This window comes from Uloborus diversus, chromosome 6 (assembly GCF_026930045.1).
Source record: "Uloborus diversus isolate 005 chromosome 6, Udiv.v.3.1, whole genome shotgun sequence".
Taxonomy (NCBI): domain Eukaryota; kingdom Metazoa; phylum Arthropoda; class Arachnida; order Araneae; family Uloboridae; genus Uloborus; species Uloborus diversus.
This window is the reverse complement of record NC_072736.1, coordinates 31,513,597-31,536,565: the sequence shown is the minus strand read 5'-3', so window position 1 is coordinate 31,536,565 and position 22,969 is coordinate 31,513,597. Positions and strand designations below refer to the sequence as shown.

Genomic DNA, 22,969 nt, shown 5'->3' with positions numbered 1-22,969 from the left:
TAAGTGAGGGACAATTTTACATTTCCATTTTGTGGGGAGCCATGAAGTGCCAGTGGCACCGATTTATAACAACTATTTGGGGGAAGAGTGCCATAACGGGGGCTTTGCCAGGGGAAATTTTTTAAATTTGAGATAAAAAATAGTGAGTTTTAAAGTTTTTGAAGCATTTTATAGTCATATGATCAACATTAGAACCCCAAAAACTCGACTCTCGGTAAATCGACACTCTGAGAAACTCGACAAGTCAACGCATTTTTTGGCTTTGAAAAAAAAAAAAAAAAAACACACACACACACACACACATGGTATTTTCGTAAAAAGCTAATTTAATTTACATTAATAATTATGCTTTTAGTCTATTACAGAGCAGTGAATATATAGCTCTGAAAAGAGTGAAATGATATTTAAATAAATCTAAACTATCATTAAAAGAATAAAGCATAAAAGATTGCTGTCGCACTTTGATTACTGTAAGTGAAATAACTAATTTAAGCTTGCTTTGAATAAGGCTCACAGTTCATTTAATAAGAATAATGTCTCAAAATTAATTCTTTAATAGAGTTAAAAAAGTTAATAAACAGATAACTTCATTAACTCTAATAATTGAAGAAAACTATCAAGCCTTCCATTTAATATACAAATCAAACCCTGATATATTTTTTCCAAATCAGCAACACCAATGAGAGCGCCGCCGGCGGTTCGCGCAGTGGGACAAATTCTATGAGTGCTGTCAGCACCGTAACACTATCATTATTCACACCACTCGTTTTCAATTAACCCGTTTACTACCCTAATAGTTATTTGTTTTAATTCATTACTGAATGTATTTTACAATGTAGCTATCTTCAAACAAGGAAAGTTAAAAATACCAACGTAACTTTGAGATTTTAGAAATCATAATATGACAAATAATGTTCTTAAATTATTGAGGGGGCTCTGCCCCCCAAAACAAACTATTGAGGGGGCTCGGGCACCCTCAAGTCCTATGGAGTCGGCGCCACTGGAGTGAAGCCTTCATTTCTCTCTCTCTCTTTTGAAAGCAACGATTTTAGGTCCCCTGATAGATTTTAAAGTAAAGTACTGGAAGGTTCACGCAAAACGTATGTTCTGTCATCGTAGTTGAACCATGTGACCGGATCGGTGCTTTAGGTTTTCCTAACCATATGATCAGAAAGTACCGTACCTAGCAACATTTGTTTCTCGGCTGAAATCCATCTGAGTTTTGGTACCAATGTCAAGAATACTTTAAGGATTATCAAACTAATCAGTACATTATTAAAGGAAAAGATGATGGAATTTAAAGACGAAACAAATTTTATTTTCATACAGATAAATTACAACAGGGTATCAGGGTTGACTGATCTTTACACAAAAGATCAGTCAAGTGGAAGATCTTTATCTTTGGTGGAAAGAACAAATTAGGCAATATATGAAGTTTTAAAAGTTTTCGTTCAAAAGATCGGACTGCTAATTCGTCGGAGTTGGCTTCACTCACTGATCGGCTGGATTACAGTAACGTGGTGCTTGGCGACTTTGGCTATAAATAATAGAGTTGCGTGATCATTTGTTTACATTTCAAAGCTACTGTTAATGTAATTTACTGTATTTTTTGTTTATTTGGCGAAAATATTTCAAATTGCAAAGAAATGTTTTTCATTTTTAAAGAGTTTTTAGTCATTTTAGTTGAAGAATGTGTTTATTTTACATCGGAAGGGGGGAGATGAGTGATTTTCGCTTATTCAGAGAACTGTTTTTACCTTTATCATTTTTTCAAACGATATCCTTTCGATTGTTTTATTCTTTTTTCATATAGGTGATGTTGCAGCGGGATTTCCCGTTTGTTCTAGATGGGTAGTTAGTTTTTTTACACTTAATATCTGAGGACGCTTTTTATTCTTTGAGTATGACTGAAGGAACAAACCATCAAGTACAGGAGAAAAAGTGTTTAATAAAACAAAAACTCAGTGGACATAAGAGAAATCAAGTTGTAATAAATGTACACATTCTGACAGACACCAAGCAGCTTAAAACATTTTCCTTTTATGTATTTTTTTCAACAAAACTGTTCAAACACTTGATAGTTCATTGAAATTTTTTAACTTTTCAAATCACAAAGTTTGAACAGAACAACGTCTGTCGGGTCCTCTAGTTAATGAATAAGTTATTAAAAATGTCAAATTTTAATAATTCTAATCTGTACTGAAATCGGTTTCTATGGGGAAAACCTCCGGCTAAATCGTGGGGAAAAATATGAGCCCCCCCCCCCCCCATTAAAATTTTGCATGTGGGCGCCCTTGATCCGGTTGCCTCGATTGGGTGACGTCATATTTCAGCGCTAGGACCTTGTGCGACCGGCAGCGGTATAACCGTAACGTCCTCCCTGTTTCTTTAATTAAGTTCTTCCAGGGTGTGTGGACGATGTTTAAAACCTTTTTTTTTCAAGGAAAGAATTAGGAAGGAAGTTACGGCTGTAATACCCATCCCAATATGCCGAAGATGGGTTGAAAACTTCCGGAATCGCCTTGAAGAATGCATCTCGGCTGACGGCCGCCATCTTCCTGATGTCATCTTTGAAACTTCATCATCTTAAAAACTAGATTGTCTGCTCTATCATTAGAGCAGGAATTAAAATGGAGGGAACAAGTTCAATCATTGGCTTAGAAAAAGCTGACCCGCCAAAAACCCCAAGTCACGTGATTAAACAACGACGAATGGTTGGCACGTTTTGCATGAAACAAGCCAAAGAAACCTGATTTCTTCCAATGCTTTGCTTTAAAATCTATCACGTGGTCGGGGGTCTTGGTTTCATGGAGGAAAGTCTTCACTCCCTCCATTTTATCTCTTCTCAATGACGGTATCAAAAAGTATAAACATGATTTCTGAAAGTTGAATGGGGTGGTTTTCTTCAGTCAAAAGTACTACTTTTAGTCACTGAAATTGATAGAATGAGTAAAAAAAATAACATGGACCCAGAAAATACTTTCATTTTCCCAACAGTTATTTTTTAATAAATTTTTTTAAATGTCCGATTTTGAAAACAAGGGGTGGTCTTTATGACGTCACAAATGATGCAATTTGGCGCATCTTTCTACCACGTATCCACGTTATGATAATCAAGAAGCGAATTACAATTGCGCTCTACGCTTGCTATCAACCATATCGTTGCCAATACACATGAGTAAAGACGCGAATTAAATATTTTGCTCTGTGATATTGGCAACACGGATTGGCATTTCATCATTTGTGATGTCACACGACAGAAGCGTAAACAATTAAATCGCACCGATTTAAGTTTTTTTTTTACTATTAAACTTAAACAAATTATTTAAAAAATGGTAAGATCCTATGTTTTTTAAGCATGCTCTGTCAGAAAAAAATACTTTTAAAATTTTGGAAACGACCCCATTGTTTTCGTTTCTCACATCTTTACAACTGATTCATATATTTTGCCGCACCCTGTATAACATAACATCATTAATGGACAGCACCAAATTGTACCAAAAAAGTAATAGTTTTAGTTTAAAAAAAATTGTCTTGTACATTTGTAGAAAAATGTATGTTTCGCAGGCCCGGTGCCTCTTTCTTCACTGTCTCATTAGTCTTCTAATCCCCGACTGTTTTATTTACCTCTCTTTCTGCGTCGGTGTCTTCCAATAAATCAAGTGCTAGTACTTAAGCCGCTAACAGCACCTAGCGGTGTCATTTCTTAATGCGAAAAAGACGGATTTGGCGCGTTTTCTTTCCTTCTCACTTTTTTTCTTCGGCATCTCTATTTTCATGATATTTTGTTTCCGGAATTATTTTTTAGTTAATGCGTCTGGAGAGAGTTGAACTTGGGGACTGTCAGAAATAGCAGCTCTGAGGAGAGGTGACTGTTAGTTTTTGAGATTAAGTTGTTGTCATATTGTTTTAAGAAAGAAGGTCTCTGGGTCATGTAAATATTTTGAGATCGCTCAAGAAAATTTTTCTTCCACTATTTCTCAGCTTGAAGATTCCAAACATTTTGTGGGAATATATATATATATATATATATATATATATATATATATATATATATATATATATATATATATATATATATATATATATATATATATATATATTAGTCCTTAAAATAGTGGAAGATCGCTTCACCTTTGGAATGGTATTTCATATTATTTTTTGTTTCCGTAAAATTTTGAGGAATTCCTGCTTTTAGGTATATTTTTATTCGTTCATTTATTTAAAACTAGCCGCCTGCGGCGACCAGCTGGTTCACCTTTTTACGTTATTCGCCTTTCTATGCAAGCAGCCGCCTACGGCGGTTGTTTGGCTTACTTGTCATTCACCATTTTACGCCAAGATCACCACCTTCGGCGGCTGTTTGAATAATTTTTTCGGTGGTGTTAATCAATCTATATCAATATTAATTTGAATAAAATATTTTCTATATCTACTTCCATTGCCATCGTTTAGAATTTTCACAAAGGAAGGGCAATGTGCACAAACTTGTAAAGTTTAAAAAACACAGCAAAACGCCCGTGAGGGAGCGGGGGGGGGGGGAGAAAGGAATAAAATCCTTTAATGGAAAAAAAAGCTAAGCAAAAGCAGCGCTGCAGTTATATCACGTGATCACGACTTCGTCGCAATGTAAATTAAAGATTGCAAAACTTCGGCTTTTTTGTGTATAGATTTTTATTCTAATCTAACATCCAATCCTATTCCCTAACAAAAACAAAATCATGCAAAAAAAAGCTTGTTCACCTTTTTATTAAAACTAGTGTTCGCCCAGTGGTCGAAATTCGACCATATTCATGAATGAATATTTGAGAAAACTTGTATGAATTTATCTATTTCCAACATTTTTATTTCTACTCTTACACATGTTTACTGCATATATGAAAACATACAAATTTAATATGTACACACAATACCAAAAACGAAAGTTTATTAAAATTTTCGTTTTTATCTGTTAATCTCAAAATAAATGGATGAAAGGGTCATGGGGTCGTTTCGAAATTTTAAAAGTAATTTTTACTGAAAGAGGATGCTTAAAAACAAAGGTTTAAACCATTTTTTAAATAATTTGAATAAATGTATTCAAATTATAATAAAAATATTTTTAACAACTATTTTAATCGGTGCGCAGATTGAAAATAATTTTTTGTCATCAAAAGCGATAAAATGCCACTCATTGATGCCATTAGCTCACAGCGCAAATTATCATAACCCGAAAACACGGTTGAGAAGCACCGATCTGGTCACATGGTTCAACTACGACGACAGAACACACGTTCTCTCTCTCTCTCTCTCTCTAAAAAATTAAAATAAATATTAATCATTTGGGAGGTATACCGTCCAATGTTTAAATTAATTAATTAATCAACAAAAACGTTTTCGATTCGATCCATCGCGCTTCGAAAACATGCTTACCACAACTTAATTACGCACAAAAAATTTGAACAAAATCGGTCGAGCCGTTTAAAAGCCTTATGGTGACAAACGACCCGAAGGCCTCGAACGACCGCACAGAAAATTTTTATATATTAAGAAGATCTTATTAATTTTAATTATTATTTTTTCAATTTGAAAGCAGTTAAAGATTTTTTTTTAATGGAAAAAAGTGCATCAGCTGCTTTGTTTAAAAGGTCCTTTATTTATTTATTTATTTATTTTTACGCATCAATTTTTTAGATGAGTACGACATATTTTATTCCTAGAAATCAGTTTAAAATATTAAAAAAATATTTCTTAAGCAGTTTGCGATTTTAGCTATTTTTGAGAATATTGATCAGGTACAAGAAAGTAGATATTCGTATTTGGGAAAGTAGCTCGTTTAGTTCTAGACGGAACTTCTTGTTTAAAACATTTTTTTGCTCTCGATTTCAAACTTTGGTACAGTAATAACACGTAGCGCCATCTGCTGAAAGAAACAAGATTTAAAATTGTTATTTGGATTTTACTTGAATAATAGTATAATAGGGTTGACTGGGGGAAGTGGTCACTAGGGTAAGTGAGTCACCCCCCCCCCCTAAAATTGAATTATGGATTAAAGTTTTCAAACTTTTTTGCCCTGATCATGTTAATTTTCATTACAGCGATCGGTTATGCACATATTTAGGTTTCGTGGAATTTGTTTCTATGTCATAGTACTTAGTCGAAAAATAATTCTGAAAAAAAAAAAATTTTGCGGGGTTCAAGCAACATTTTTCAAAGAAATGTTTCCGGGTTAGTTTTTATTATTTCTTTTAATGATCATTAATTTCTCACGTATAGTTTAACTTAAAGTTCATACAGCAACACGAATTTTTGTATAAAATATGGGGGTCACGATGGGGTAAGTGGGTCCCCTTATAATAACGGGGATTTCAAAATCGAAAGCAACTCTGATTAAATATTTGTTTTTGTGAAATACATAACAACTATGGTGACTCAGTGGGAATTGATAGTTCAGCTACAAAAACTGCTAAAGCTAGTGATTATGTATTTGTGAAACATACATGAAAGAAAACCATTAAGACTTAAGTAGGTCTTATGTTTGAAGTTGGTGATACAAATTAAAAAATACTACTGTTGAATTAGCAAGAACGAATAGAAATAGTTGCACTTTTAATTGGCATGATGCAGATGGCGTTGGAATAATTACTGAGGATAAAGCGATAATGGTTCTTCCTTAGCCAACTCTGCTTAGACGCTGTCATTTAGTGTTTCCAATTTCTTTCTCAACTTATAGTTTGACTAATTTACTTAAATTGATCTTAAACAACATCAACTGTATTACGTCCATTAAACACACATTTATATGTAAAAGTAAAATATATACCTATAGGATTACAATAAATTTCGCAAATGAAATTGTTTTGTTTTTCGTTTTAAAATTTTCCGTGATACAGATTTAAGAGACAGTAAATATCTCATAAATGGATGCATTTACAAAAAAAATAAATAATTCACACTAAAAATTTACATACTTTATCATGTAAGACCCCCTTATCCCTTTTTTAGATATGCTTCATTTAAATATAAGGGGGAGGGATTCACTTACCCCTTACTTAAGAGGGACACCAATTTCTTTTTTTTTTTTAAATATAATCATTAAGAATATTTAAAGCATTATTTTAGAAAATAATGAAGAACTTTTGTTTATTGATAATGTCCAAGAGAAAATAAGAGAATAAGTTGAAATTTTTTTATTTAAAGAATTTTGTATAAGATTTTTAAAACTAACTATTTTCAAAAGGGGTCGCACTAACCCAAACCAACCCTACTGCAAAAACACTTATTTTCGCAAGCTCCTCGAAATCACGAAAATTTAAGTTTCGTGAAATGTATCAACTTTTGGGTTTAGTTCATATAAAATTCGCGAAATTTTCAGCTAGCAAAATAACCGATATCTTCATTTTCGCAAAAATAACGGACCGGAAGAAGAAGTGCTTTTGCTGTATTTAGATTTTTACTAAGCACTTTTATTATACTTGGCCTGTTTGTCACGGTGTAATCTGAGGCTTGATTTTGCTTATATTTCAGCAATTAGATCACTTAGAGACTTCTGGATTTCACTAAATGATTTGCTTAATCTTAAGGTACAACTTAACGCTGAAAAATTAAAATTCTGAAATAAAATTAGTATTTCGGTTAGGATGGAAAATGGCAAATTTCATGCAATTTTCCCATTAAATGTTTAAATATAAAACCCATTGTTACAAATTTTGTTGCCTTGCAACAGTAATGTTAAAAGCAATGATAATGAAAATTTTGAATCAAGGCTTCTCTGAAGCAATCATGAAATTAGCAAGCATAAATCCTAGAGAAGAACAAGGATTAAATTTTAGTGCCAACTGATCAAAGTTTTAGATACGTATATAGGTTTTTTTCCCTTTAAGTACCGAGCATTTATATAAAAAAATGAGGTGAAGTTTCGTAACGGTAAAATTATTGTATTTCTGAAATACATTTACACTAAAGAGAATAAAATAACAGAATTTTTTAAAAAAAATACTAAGCACTTTTCATAACGCACTCAAAAGGACAAAATAACATTTCTGGGTCAGGAAGGACAATTTAAGCATTCCTGTAGTTTTCGAAAATTCCAAGAAAATGACACCACAAATGAAGAAAAGTGCAATTCTAGTCATTTCAACCAAACTTTCCCCTTAAAAAAATATGCTTGTTTGAACACTCAAATTTATGATTGAAAGCTAGATAATGATAAGAGAGAGAGAGAGAAATTCTTTTCATGACTTGGCCGCACTTTTCTTCGTTTGTGGTGTCATTTTCTTGGAATTACTACAGGAATGCTTAAACTGTCCTTCCTGACCCAGAAAGGTTATTTTGTCCTTTTGAGTGCGTTATAGAAAGTGCTTAGTATTTTTTAAAAATTATGTTATTATGCCGTATAGTTATATTTTTTTCCCTCTTATTATGCACTACTATGCACGTAATGGGGGAGGGGTATACTCACACGTCTACTCCAGTTTCTTGAATTTTCTAGTTGATACTTTTTTTATAATAATATTCAGTTTACAGAAATTATTTTGTGCAAGAAAAATGTAACGACAGTATTAAAATATGTGTAGTCAAGTCTCAACTTACGCGAGGGATGCCCTCCAAGACCCCATGCGTAAGTCGAAATTTCACGTTGTGGAAAATGGTATAAAAAAGAATTTTTTATAAGCACACTAAATTATTTTAGACATTTGTAAATACCCCTCAAACTGCTTTAACCCATTTCTTAACTTATATTACCGTTTTTTACACAAAAACTGAATTTTTAATGTATCGTATACTTGGGCTACTTGAACCGTGGAGAAGAAAAAAGTGTTTAAAATCCGTCCTGGTCCTATAAAATTGCATATGGGGCCATTCATTAGTTCTGTAAAGAAGATTTTGGCAATTTTTGACCCCCCCCCCTTCCCCCTCAGGTGAGGGTACGTAAGATTTTTCAAACCCCCTACCCCCTTATTTTACGCAAGATTCCCCTTCGTTTTTCAAAATAATAAACTAACGAATCTTGCATCACTGGAATCGTAATTAAATTCACTATTAAAATTAAACCTTAATAGTTATATTAAATCTTTTTGGGTAAAGAAATATCTACTAAAAAGTTAGAATTTAGACTGAATGTTTTTTCGACATTTTTTTTTTCTACATGATACGATACTAATTAAAAATAAAACATGCTATGCATACTGCGATTCTTTTATTATATTTTACACTATGTATTCTTCGTAAAAGAAATGAAAAACAGCTGATCCTAATACGTTTTTTACAACAGCTGATCCTAATACGTTTTTTACCTTCCAGACGCAAATGAAATATAATCATTGCCAAACCACTTGATAGCGCTATTTCTACTATAAAATGTCGACTCGGAAAATATTACGTAAGAATGGGTTTGACCCCCCCCCCCCCCTTCCAAAGTAAGGGTATGTAGAGATTTTTCCAACCCCCCTCCCCCTTGTGACTTTTACGTAATTAATGAATGGGCCCTATAGACTTAGTTAACCTTCTCTCTGACAGGTAGCAGTACTAGGCAGAGGCTGGTGCATGAAACAAAGTTTCTGCTATTCCCCGCCTTTTTTTTTTTTTTTGATTGAGGTTATGATTGCAAGTTGTCTAAAGAGTTGTTTTTAGTGTCTGCAAAATTCCACATGTAAGTTCATGCACACATCTGATATCATCAAGGTAAATACAGTTTTTTGTTTGCATTCTTATCTTTTGTATTTCTTAATAAAATAACAGTGTTTTAAGAAACATAGCTGTATTAATAAGACAGTAACTAATATAAGTAAACGTGCACTAGTTTCCTTAAAATGGGGCTACTTGAACCCAGGTTCAAGTAGCCCCTGACCACATTTCATCACTAATATACGTTAAGTAAATTTTATAATCTTTTAAAAAATAAGGAGGTTAGTTACTATTTATGCCTGTATATTTGCAGATCTGGTCATAAATAGGGTCCGAAAGTAAAAGAGAACCCCTGGAAGTAGGAAGTATGCAGGTTATTCGGAGGGAAAATTACGATTGTGTCTCAATTCAATTAACGACGGAGAAATGTCTCAGAGAGTGGCATCAGCCCATTTCGACTTAAGTACATGTATATCAACTCTAAAAAGGAAATAAAAAAGTCTTTCACAAAACAAGCCTACTAAATAAAGAATAAATACCTTTGTGCTGAAAAATTAAAATGTCAGTAATCCAACGTTATTAAGCAATTATTAAGCAATTATTTGCAAGTTTTGTGCTTAATAACGTTGGATTACTGACATTTTAAGCCTACTAAATACTACAGGATAGACTCCGAGTGTGAAATTCCAAGAGTCGGAATCAGTCATTTTACCTCTGTATCTAAATGTTTGCCAAGGCTACGGAGTCGGAGTCCAACTATTTTTCGGGTACAGGAGTCGGAGTCGGGAGTTAGTCATCAAGAGCTATTTCTAACAAAATTTGCTTGAAGTAAATACGCCTTTAAGTTCGAGATCTATTGACTTTTAGCTTCGCCGTAGGCGCTAATTTCAAGGAATTTGAACTGTTCAAAATTGAATAGAAAATTGTTCAAATCAGAAACTTTTTAATATAAAGTTTGTTTGAAGCAAACTCACCTCCACAAGTGCAGGATATAAGTGCCCTATTTGCCTTGAATTTCTCAGTTGGTGTTAATGTTAAGTCTTTTTGAACTGTTTGAAATTGAGTGAAAAAGTGTTCAAATCAAAAATTGAAATGTGGGAATGAGATGTCCTCGCCGAGATCTTTCAAGCATAAAAAAAAATTGTTCGAATCTGACTATTCATTCAAAAGTTAGGGGGACAGACTGACCGACAGACATTTTGTCCCATCTACTATCCTACTTTCCAATTTAAAATTCTTCGACATTATTTAATTATTTTGTTTATTTTTGCCTTTTTTTGGGGGGGGGGGGATTTTTAAGATGCATTAAGCCTTCTTTCATGCTTTTTTTTCCTCTTTCTTTGACAAAATCGGTTCACTAGGTAAGACGCTATGAGTGAACAAAAAAAAAATAAAAACATACGGTTTGAATTGATAACCGCCTCCGTTTTGAAGTCGGTTAAAAAATCCAGTTAAACTTAGATTGCTTCCAATTGTTTCGCCTAATATCTGTGACTGAAAAAAACTTGAATTCGACTTTTCTTCGGCAGTTAAATTTGCAGAGCTTTCAGTCATATTTCGGCAAAAAAAAAATCATTGAATATTTGGGGGCGAGCAATTTGCATTAAAAGAATTTACAAAACTGAATTATCTTTTAATAACGAAATTAATTTACTTAAAAAAAAAGCTTCTAAATAATTTTTTCCCCAAAACATTTCTAGGACATTATTTTTTTTCTGTTTAACTTCGATGAATGTTATGCTCCCTTGGAGTATTTGTAATCATGCTTTTTATAATGGCCGCATCAAAACGCGCGTTTTGTAAGATGTTGTTCTTGTCGTGGTCTTAATTTTTAAATTTCAGACTAACTTAATTTTGGATTAGGTTCACGGATACTGTTTTGAAAATTTACCGGATACTTTTCTAGTTTATAACTGCTTGAATTCGGACTAGTGGATAATGGAACAGTGTATTATGCTATCGGTTTTGCCGCCTTTGTTTTTGGGCATGGCAAAAAATGCCCTAACCCTCATCTCCCGATTACTTCTTATTTGCAATCGGGGTATAAAGCTTGACCAAGGAGTGATGGCGGATGACCATCAAGCGGAAACATCATTTGCATCATTCGCAATAGTTTTTTTGCTACCGTTTTGGAATAAATATGATCAGCAAGAACTATTCTTACCACTCGGTGCTTTCTGACTGATTTTATCTATTACGAATTATGTTTTTGCTTCAAGATCATCTGCCATTTCTTTGTGGTCAAGTTTTACAGTAAGTTTAGCCTTCATCTTCTTTGTTTCAGGTAGAAGTAAACATTAAGACTTGAATTTGCTTGAGATTCATCCATGGTGGAGGCTGATGAATCCCAAGCGTCACGGTTTTATTTCTTATCCATATAATAGCTCCATCATTTTTACTTTGATGAACATATTGCTGCGTTTGTGCGCATTTAGGTGTTTTTTTTTTTTTTTTTCAATTAATCCACACTGTCATATGTTTTTGTTTTATTTTTGATAATTTCTCTTCCTTACCATTTGAGTCTTCACACACGCGTGTGTAAGAGAGATGTTTTTAAAATCTACATCCCTATTGGGAAACTTTGAATTGAAGGGCCCAAGTATAGTTATCTTTGTAGCTCAGTATCAGTCACAGTGAAGAAGAATTAATTTGAAACACAGTGAAATTGTTAAAATGAAAAAAGAAACTCAAGTGAATTAAATAATTTTTATGAGTGTTAAAATACGTAACATCCAAATGTTCCCACGAAAAAATACGTCAAAATAGTTAAAGAAAATTGTTTAAAAATTCTTTTTGTTTAGAGTTCAATTATGTTTCATCCAATATCTCACTCTGTTGCCGCAAACATTTTAAGTAAATGCAGTATTGCCAGAGTTCTTTATGATTCACTAAGTGCAGCTGCTCTTTTCTGTCCATCATTAAATTTAATCTCAAGTTCCCGTTGTGCACGAGAGTTTTTTACTTTATCCCTTGGCAAATCATTCTCACCAGCTTGAATAGAAAACTTTCGAATCTTGTCTTGGAAAGTCAGTTTTTCTGGTCGTGTGACCCACATCTTCTTGAATTCTGGCGATTTGTCCTCCAAGTCACTTGGAATCTGTTCCCTCATTGAATAAATGTTTTTCACTTTTGATGTTGCGTACAATGTCGGAAGGATATCCGCTTCGGTAAGTCCGTTCACTTTCCTGCTTAAGGTGCTAGAAATGCCCATAGTTGGAAATTTCTTTTCGTGGTAACTGCTCTTCTGGTGATCTCTGGAAATCAAAGATTGGCTTGTCGACTTTGGGAGCGTGTGGCAACCAAATTCCAGATTTCTGGAGTAGTCCTGATTTCCAGGTTTGCTGCTGGGAGGATCGTAAGGTTTTATGTTCTCATAGATTGATTCTTCTTTGATTAAGTCATCATTCTGTTGATGTTTTGGCGTCTGTGGTACATCGAAAGAACTTACTTCAATTAGCCAATTGTCGTGAGAGAGATCTTCACTTCTGTCATTCTCTGATGCACAAAAGAAAGCACTAGAGTCAGAAATGTCTAGTTTTGTCAAACTGCTTGTATCTGCATTTCTTGAGTCAAACGCACATTCCAGTGGACTGGTTTCACTTAGTACAATAGGTGTAAATGCTTTGCTGGGTCTAGGCGCTGGTATTGGTGGCTTTGAGGCTCTGTTGCTGCTTGTGCTGTGATCTTGGTTCTGCTAAAATAAAAAAGAGAAAGACCTTAAACAGTTGTCGTTGTCACTACTTACCAAAAGCATAACAAAAGAGCCTTTTGAGCTTCACACAAAAAAAAAAGCATAAAACTGGATGAATTCCTAAATTCGTAACCAACAATTATATCTATTTGATACGTCATTTAAAATAATGCTTTAAGATAAGAAATTATTAATTTATTAATGCACAATGGCGCAACCAGAATAATGAGGAGGGGTTACACACATACTTAGAGTCATAAGTCACTGTATATATACAGTAGTACCTCCTGTAAGGGACACCTCTATTTAGGGACATTTTTCCTGGTCCCAGTCCCTTTGAATTGGGAACTCCATGTATCTGCCTCTGAATAAGGGACACTCTATTTAAGCGCCAGTTACAGAGAAAACTTGCTACAAATCGTACAAATTGTTGAAGTTACTGGAATTCAAAAATCTAAAATTAAACTGATGAAAGTTTGACATTAACGTGTACAAATATGTGTACTGTGAAATTCTTGCTAAAATGTGCATGCACGTTTTCCCTTCTTAGTATTTTTTTCAAGTAGGCTAACAGCCGAAGGATAATCAACAGCCGTGAATGGCTTCGCATAAAAAAAATTTATGTGAACTCTGATTGAAATTTATATCTTATTAAATTTTAAATTGCATGAAATCGAACAAGTTCATGTACATTCATGTTCAGTCATGGAATTACTTCAAAATGATTCATGTATGTAACAAAACTATACCATTGTCAATTTTTTCATTAAATTTTAGTTATTTAAAAAATAACATTTGAAATTTAATTCCTTTTTAAATTTCATTCAGTATAAATCATTTTTAGCATTTTTGCCTTAAATCTTAATTACTTTATGTTTAGTACGAAATTTTTCTGAGTTAACATACTGCATGCATCATTTCATATACCTCCAAAGAAGGGACACCTCTATTTAAGGGACAAAATTTCCGGTCCCCTTAGTGTCTCTTATTTAGAGGTTCTACTGTATATGATGTGTGATTGTGTTACAGGAGTGTAGGAAACCCTGATGTCCACAATTCAAGTAGCATTTATACTGCAACTTTCATACTCCCAATTTTTTTTAAAAAAATTTATGTTCAGGCGTGTAGTTACTGGAGGTCTCAGCGCCGAATGCAAGTTAGATTCTGATTTTCTGTATTTATAAAATTTTCAAGCAATTGATTTTCTAAATTTTTCACTGTATTTAATATTTGTCTTTAGAGTTCCTTTCGAAAATCCAAAACTAAACTACATAAAAAGTAGCCTGCGTTTTCTGGACTTGAAAATTTCCGGGAAAGAGCCCTAGAACCCAGAGCCATAGAAGAGGAAGGGCTAGGTCTTAGTGCCTCGAAAGTAGGAACGAGGGGGAAAGTGCCAGTGACGTCACTAGGTACACTCGATCTGGGACATTTGTGTTGTGCGTGCGTGTGTAATTCCTCACTCTTTTCCCGTTTTTATGTTATTTCTTGAGGGTTAAGCTTCAAAAAGGAATGAAATACAAGGGTAAATGCTTTGAGTCTCATCGACAAGTTAATAAGCGATACGAAAAACAGTAAACCTAATTAAAATCTACAATACAAATTTTTCGTTTCTCTTGTGTAGTTTTGGATATTCTTTAGCCAATATTCATGTTTTAAAGGGGTAGAAAGCGGAAATTTCGCACAATAAAATTGAGTTTATAAAGAAATGAAAATAATTTACTGTGCTTGTCAAGTTTCCTCTCGTGTGTACATAATGTTGTCAGTTTAGGCTTTAAATAATATTAATAACATTGTTATTTCAATCTTGTCTCAAATAAAATGAAAGAGATAAGATTGATATAAGGAATAATTAAAATATATTTGAATTTCGCGATACCATTTGAATCTAAATACTGCCGATATGTTTTAGAGAAAATTATTTTTTACGAAGTAACTATAGCTCTGAACAAGAATCTTAACAAACGTTGTTTTTGAAAACTGAAGTAGAACCTCATTAACCTGGACTAATAGAGGATCCAGGTCATCTAGATTGTTTAAAACGAATTAAACAAAACAACCTTTAAATTCAATCAATGTACATAAGTAAAATACTTGAACACAGTAAAAGTTGCATTTTGAATTCAAGAGAATGAAATATAAAACTGCATTAAAGAAAATTAAAAAAATAAAAATACAGCCTTACAAAAATACATTATTGCACTAACGCGTTCTTCATTTATACCGTATGTACATTTAAATGGTTTTCCCAGATTAATGGGTGTTTACTGAAATTATTAATCAACATTTTATTCACTTCAATTTATAAATAACGTATTGAAATTTAGCAACGTAAACCAAGTTTAAAGTTTCAATGATTATCGCCAAATTTATAAAGCTAACTTATTTGTAGACTGAAAAATTTCTTCATGTCTGAATTCTACAAAACATTACGTTACAGTAATTAATTGAAATCTTTCGGAATATTCTACAAAGTTTTCTTCTGTGATAAAGTCCATTTAAAAAAAAAAATGCCGGCGTACCTTTTGTAATCAGAAAGTTTTTCGTTCAAATATCGGATTCTTCCAAATGTTCTTACGCGAGAAAAAAGTTCAACAGCTTTTTTATATGGGTCAGGAAATTAGTCTTCCAATACAGAAGAACAATTACCGTACTACCCCGCATTATTCGGCATGCCGGAAAAAAGCGAGGTTGACCAGCACGCCGAGAAATTCGAATTTTCCGGCATGCCGGATAATTCGGGGTTTATTTCGCATTAAAACAAAAGTAAATTTTCCCGTTCCGGTCCAATCAAAAGTCAAACTACTGTAAGTAAAAAAATAAATAAATCGCGAAAGTAACCTTTTTTCAAAATAAATGTGCATTTCATATAACATGTGCGGGCTATTTATGGTAGGACATAATTAATGGATTTAAGAGCCATTCTCTGTAAGGATCAGGCAGGTTGTGATTGCTGGGATTTTTAATTTTCTTTATTTTCACATAGGTTGTTCCTTATTATGAATGTAATGTAAATACGAAATTTGAGCTTTGTCTGACTCACCGTTTTTGAGAAAATATTTTTTTTTTGTTTAGGGGGCGTGGCACATTTTTGCTGGTTTTTCAAATTTGCAGATTTTAATGTGCTTGTTGCTTGAAGCGTCCTTATAATGACATGGATTTTTTAATTCCATATTACTATATGGTATTGTTAGATACTGTTACAGCTGTCAAATCGGTGACACTACGAGGGCGACGCCCACAAACTCCGTTTAAAAATGACCGAAAATGATTTTTTTTCTATATTCATGGCCAATTTTCTCGAATCGCCTTCATGATGACACCAACATTTTTAGATCATTTTCTAGCCACACTTACATACATCAAAAATATGTATCAAAATCGGTGTCACTATAAGGGCGCCAGAAGATATTGGAACTTTTATTCGATAAATTTCACAAAAACACAAATATTTAAAATCTAACTACAACTGTCGCCCTCATAGCAGAGATCTGATACTAAATTGGGTTGATAACCAACATGTTTGTCTAACATTTGCACGAAAAAAATCGGTGTCACTCCTAATATTTTTGGAAATATGATCGTTCGAAGTTAGTACGTTATGGCGTTTTTTTTAATATTTATTTATTTAATCTTTTCACCCCAAGATAGTTTTTTGAACATATTTATTTTCAATTTAATACAAAAAAGTGTATCTTTTAACATAAACAGCTTTGGGCAGTAAGTGCGTCTTTTTCTTGAATAGAAAATGCCCGTTTTGATATAGGTACAGGCGGATGTATTGTGCTTAATATGTCTAGATTATCATAGCAATACTCATCTTGCTTTTTCGGCCAAACAAATCTATTTATTCCAATTGTTCTTGACATACATTTGACCTAAACTTTCAAATGGATTTTATACGAAAAATGTATAGAGAGAAGCTCTTACAAACATCTTATATAAATGCTTCAAATTTTCAACTAATAAACACCTCTACATTGCCACAAGTTCAATTTAATGAAATTGGATGGGCCCTATCTTTACGAGCTCAGTTCAAGTTCACTTAAAAGCAGAAGCAGTATTTATAAGAACAATTTACGATTGGTGAAAATACTGGGAAAAAACAACATCCCTGTCAAGTTGCACATTTAATGAGAAATGCAGTTCGTAACAGGGAAAAAACTGTTCGTTGCTTCAGAGTATTGTACTATGAACCAAATCCCATCCCTTTTTTTTTCGATGGAAGAAACAAAAAAAAAAAAAACGAATGCATTCTCAATGCATCAAATGAGAATATTGAAGAAAGCGAACATTCAGAATCTGAAACTGAATTTGAGGTAACGTAGACCAAAACGAAGAAAACATTAAAAATCAAATCAACCAATTTCAGAAAGACGGTCATCTTTTATTGAAAACTGCTAATTTTGTAGCACTAAAGCATGGGAAAACACGGTATTCCAGAAAAATAGTAGAAGTTGACCATTTGCAAGTTTAGGTCAAATGCATGCCAAGAACAATTGGAATAAATAAATTTGTTTGGCCGGAAAAACAAGACGAGTATTGGTATAATAATCTAGATATGTTATGCACAATAGATCCACCTGGTACTTATATCAAAACGGGCATTTTCTATTCAAGAAAAATACTCTCTTGCTGCCCAAAGCTGTTTATGTTATAAGGTACACTTCTTTGTATTAAATTAAAAATAAATATGTTCAAAAAAAAAATCTGGGTGTGAAAATATTAAATAAATAAATATTAAAAAAAACGCCATAACGTACTAACCTTTAGGCTACGGCAACTATACAATTATCTTTTCCCTCTCCCTACGGCTCAAAGCTTTCTTAGTTCCTTCCCCCCCCCCCCGAATAGGACAGCATAAAGGGGGCGATGTCCACTTCGACCGCTGAGCTCTCCGCAATACAGGGTTACTATAGTGGGACACTATACTTGGCTAGTCATCACTTATTCAATGGTTTGAAAATAATTTTTTTCCCTCCTTGTTCCTTATGGGGTTCTCTAGGTTTAGATTTTCTGTAAGTACATTTAATTCAGTTTTAAAACTGAAATCACTGAAATAACGCTTCTCATCTAACCTAAGGCTAACGACAACAAAATAATAAATATCAAACTCTATTTGTGAGGTAGACCACTGGATTCAATAAATGCCAGATGTCCTTATCTATGCGCTAAAATGCGGAGGTAAATAGCGTTCAACTGAGACCAAAGCCATTGTAAATACAATGTAGAATACCTTAGATTCAAGGGAGGCAACTTTGCTTTTCAGCTTTGCTATTCAGAAAAATGATGACACTAATACGTGTGTCCAAGAAAGAATCCACAATAATAGCGAACAATTCCTTGCTTTGCTTTTCTGAGCAGGTGCAAGCGGAATATGCTTGAACACCGTATTCATTTACATGAAGAATGTTAGCGCTTATCTATCTTTTAGAGCATGCAAGGCACCCTCTTTTGTATATGAAGCTGGCGTTTCAAAGTCAATCACTGTCGAGTGAGATAATATGGAGAGACAGCCTACAAATCCCCTGATATCCCCATTCACTCTTTCTTCTAATTGTGGTTGAAATACCTCTAGTAATTGTTGAAGGATTAAGTTCCGCTCCCTTCACAATGCACAAGAAAAATATCTGGGCAAATTTGTTTTAGATTCCAAGTCTTTCCTCTTTTCAACATTTCCTATTTATGTACTATCTTTATAATACATTTTCACTACCCAGTACGTTGTTATTTGTGAGTAAGAGAAGATAAGTAAAAAAAAAATACGCATGAGTAAACAGAAAACCAACCTCTTTCTTCCATTTTTTACTGGCATAAACAGTTCCAAATGTAAGAATTAATTAACAGAAAAAAAATAAACAGACATAAGACTCTCATTGAAAACTGAGTAAGATATATTAGGTGCTCTTATAAATCTTTTCACTTAACCTCTTTTTTTTTGCGCAAGGAAGAAAGAGGAGCAACCGACTTTGACTTAAAAATTAACATTTTAAGCCCCTTAAATACAAACAGGGGGAAAACTGAATGCACAAATTTATACTTTATTAACTGCTTTATAAGGCCATAACGTTTAAGAATTCCTAAGTTGAACCATAAAATTAAAAAATTCAGCGAAAAAAAAAAATCCTCGTAAACGTGCCCCGGTGTACCATACTTATTTTGTTTCATTCAGCATATCCTTAGTCCTTTTGACTTTCCACTGAAATAATATTCGCTATAGACAAAATATCAAGGAAATACATTTATATATTCTAAAATATCAAAATTAAGTTTTTATGCTTTTCACTCAATAAATGATCAATTAGATAGATTTTGAGGCGTAGCGAAGGGGGTGGGGGGGGGGGTAAAAACACCCCTCAGAGCCCTTGATTTTAACATTCTTGCCATCCCTAGTGCAATAACTTTTACATATGAAAAGGCTCGTTTTGAACAGAAAACCCCCTCCAGAAGATAATTCTGGCTTTGCTAGTGACTCTTTTTATATAAAAAAAAATGAGCATTTAGTCTTACTTTCAATTTTCAAACCAAAAGATTCACGACACAGATTCTTAATTGGACCTCTCTTTCAAATTTATTGATTTTAGAATGTTTTCCATGTTTTGTTGAAACGGTATTCCAAATAATTTTCAGTTAAAATGTAAATAAAGAAATAAATGAAACGTGGCAAATCGCAAATTGATAAGTTGTTTCTTATTCAGCATGATATTCATTTTCGAAAAGTTAGCAAAATAAGATATGCTTTTCAAGTGTTTAATTATTTTTATAAAACCATAACAAAAGAAATATTTTGGAGAATGATGTTTCTTGCGCTCTGCTCCCTAAATATCTACACTGCTTAAACTAAATAGGTGTTTTGTACTCAGTAAAATATGCTGTTATTAATTATAGGGAGCCTTACTATTGGGTTATTAAACAGAAAAAGGCTATCAAAAATTTTTCTTTCCTTCAAGTATTTTACTTCTTCTTTTCTTTCTCCCGTCTTTTTTGAAACTTCGCCACACATTCCTTCACTGGGAACAAAACTATGCCAAACGCCTCTGATTGACAGACCCCCAAAAGGGGTGTAGTGCGTTTCATTCATTTTCTCCCTGCGTAGGCGTGTGTGAAAGGATTATCAACTGCGGGAAGTAACTGGAGGGGGAAGGGAAGGACTGGTACAGACGTTGTACCACAGCCGTAGGAAGAGAGCACTTTTTGTCGGTACAGCATATGTACCGCCGTTGGCTAAAGGCTAACTTGGAACGATTATATTTCCAAAAATAATAGGAGTGACACCGATTTTTTTGTGCAAATGTTAGACAAACATGTTGGTTATCAACCTAATGTAGTATCAGATCTCTGCTATGAGGGCGACAGTTGTGATTAGATTCTAAAAATTTGTGGTTTTGTGAAATTTATCGAATAAAAGTTCCAATATCTTCTTTTGTCCTTATATTGACACCGATTTTGATATATATTTTTGATGTATGTAAATGTGGCTAGAAAATGATCTAAAAATGTTGGTGTCATCATGAAGGCGCTTTGAGAAAATTGGCCTTGAATATAGAAAAAATTTCATTTTCGGTCATTTTTAAAGAGTTCGTGGGCGTCGCCCTCGTAGTGACACCGATTTGACATCTGTAACAGTGTCTAACAAGATCTTATAGTAATATGGAATTAAAAAATCCATGTCATTATAAGGACGCTTCAAGCAACAAGCACATTAAAATCTGCAAATTTTAAAAACCAGCAAAAATGTGCCACGCCCCCTAAACAAAAAAAATTTTTATTCTCAAAAACGGTGAGTCAGACAAAGCTCAAATTTCGGATTTACATTACATTCATGATAAGGAACAACATATGTGAAAATAAAAAAAATTAGAAATGTCAACAATCACAAATGTTCAAAACTGCCTGATTCTTACAGACAATGGCTCTTAATTACATGCCAATAAAATAATCAGTTCAGAAACAATCATCGTTACTGCGATTTATTCATATTTTTTTTACATAAAAATATTTTAGGTTCCTTTCAGAGAGGTAAGTTTAATTTCTATTTATTGAATAGCTATGGTAAATTATTTAGCACTGGTTTAGGGGCGGACTCTTACTGCTTAAATGTTTGCTTACATAGCTCCAATTTAATTTTTATAAAATTATTTGTTATCAAACAATATTTTTCTTGTTAAAATAACAAATGGCATTGTTAGTAAATATTTTCACAAAATTAAACAGTTTGTTAATATCAATAAGATATGAAAAGAACTTATATTCATTTTTAAGCTGATCATATATTTTTTATATTATTTTTTTTTTTTTCCTAACCTCGATTTTTCCGGCATGCCGGAAAGGACCAGGCAAGTGTTATTGAAAATCTGGTGAATCCCGAATTTTGCGCATGCCGGATAATGCGGGGTAATACGGTAAATGGTCAAGCTTTTGTACAATCACAAAAACACCAATGTATCTGATTTGAAAGATTTCAATTATCACAAAAAAAAAAAAGAAAAGCTCCTACAAAAATAGATACACGATTGAAATAATCACGAGAAGACAGTGCTCATTTTACATGCGAATTATTAATCATTTTAAGCATGGGGATACAGTGTTCAAGAAATTGTTTAGTTAAATCTATTGAATAATATTTACAAAGAAATTTCATGCATTACATTTAGATATTGTAATTTTACGGTTGAAGGAAATTTATTACGGTCTCACAGTGCCGTTACTAAACTAATTAAATATCATTAAGTTGCAATGTGACAGGGTTGAACCAAATCCTGCATTAAAAAATAACTTCGTACACCACATTTTATGAAATTTACCTAGCTCTTTATCTTAACTTTTTAAAATTCTTCTTCCAATTATTTATTGAAGCAGCTTCAAATTTAGTATTCCATAAAAAAAAAAGCATTTAAAAACAGAAAAGAAAGTCGTATTCTCAATTTTTTGATGTGTTTTGAGCTCTTTGAAAATTTTGAAGGAAAGCTTAAGTTTCCAGAACTTTTTCAGTACTAGGCCATCAGCACGTGAAGGCATTTTCAATACTTTCAAATATAATTACACACAAATATTTTCGATTCTAAAAAATGTGACCTTTAATGTCTACTTTAGCATAACGTGGAGGAAAAATGACCTGCAACTGATCTAGCGCAGGAGCATATTTCTGAAGAAACCCTAGTCAAATGTTATGAGACATTTCCAAATTAAAATCAAAACCTTGAAAACAATATTCATATCCTTATTCATAATAAGTGATTTTTAACCTTGTCTGGGATTGGCAGACGTGGCTCCAAGGGAGGGGCAGGGGGGGCAATTGCCCCCCTGTCGGAAACGTCTTGCCCCCCCGTCGGGGAAAATTTAGTATTTCGTCGGGGAATCTGTTTGCTTTGGCGTTTATCGTAAATGATAAAAATTTTCTCATATACGAACTCGAAAAAAAAATTAGCAGAAGTATCTTATATATATATATATATATATATATATATATATATATATATATATATATATATATATATATATATATATATATATATATATATATATATATATATATATATATATAATATATATATATATATATATATATATATATATATATAAAAGGAAACAAAAAAACAATCCCCTTTGAGGCAAGGTTAGCCCGAGTCCGTATAACGTCGTCAGATGGTGACAAAATATAGCTATTGCTTCGGG

The 22,969-nt window shown here is 33.1% G+C and overlaps 1 protein-coding gene across 1 annotated transcript in view; it reads right to left on the bottom strand.

Moving 5' to 3' along the window:
- Nucleotides 1–12,327: 12,327 nt before the first annotated feature.
- LOC129224072 (uncharacterized) overlaps nt 12,328–22,969 on the bottom strand; it is a gene marked incomplete in the record, with an annotated part of 55,521 nt that continues 44,879 nt past the window's right edge. Inside the window, 1 exon segment of the mRNA XM_054858474.1 lies at nt 12,328–13,297. Coding sequence (XP_054714449.1) covers nt 12,485–13,297 — 813 coding nt within the window.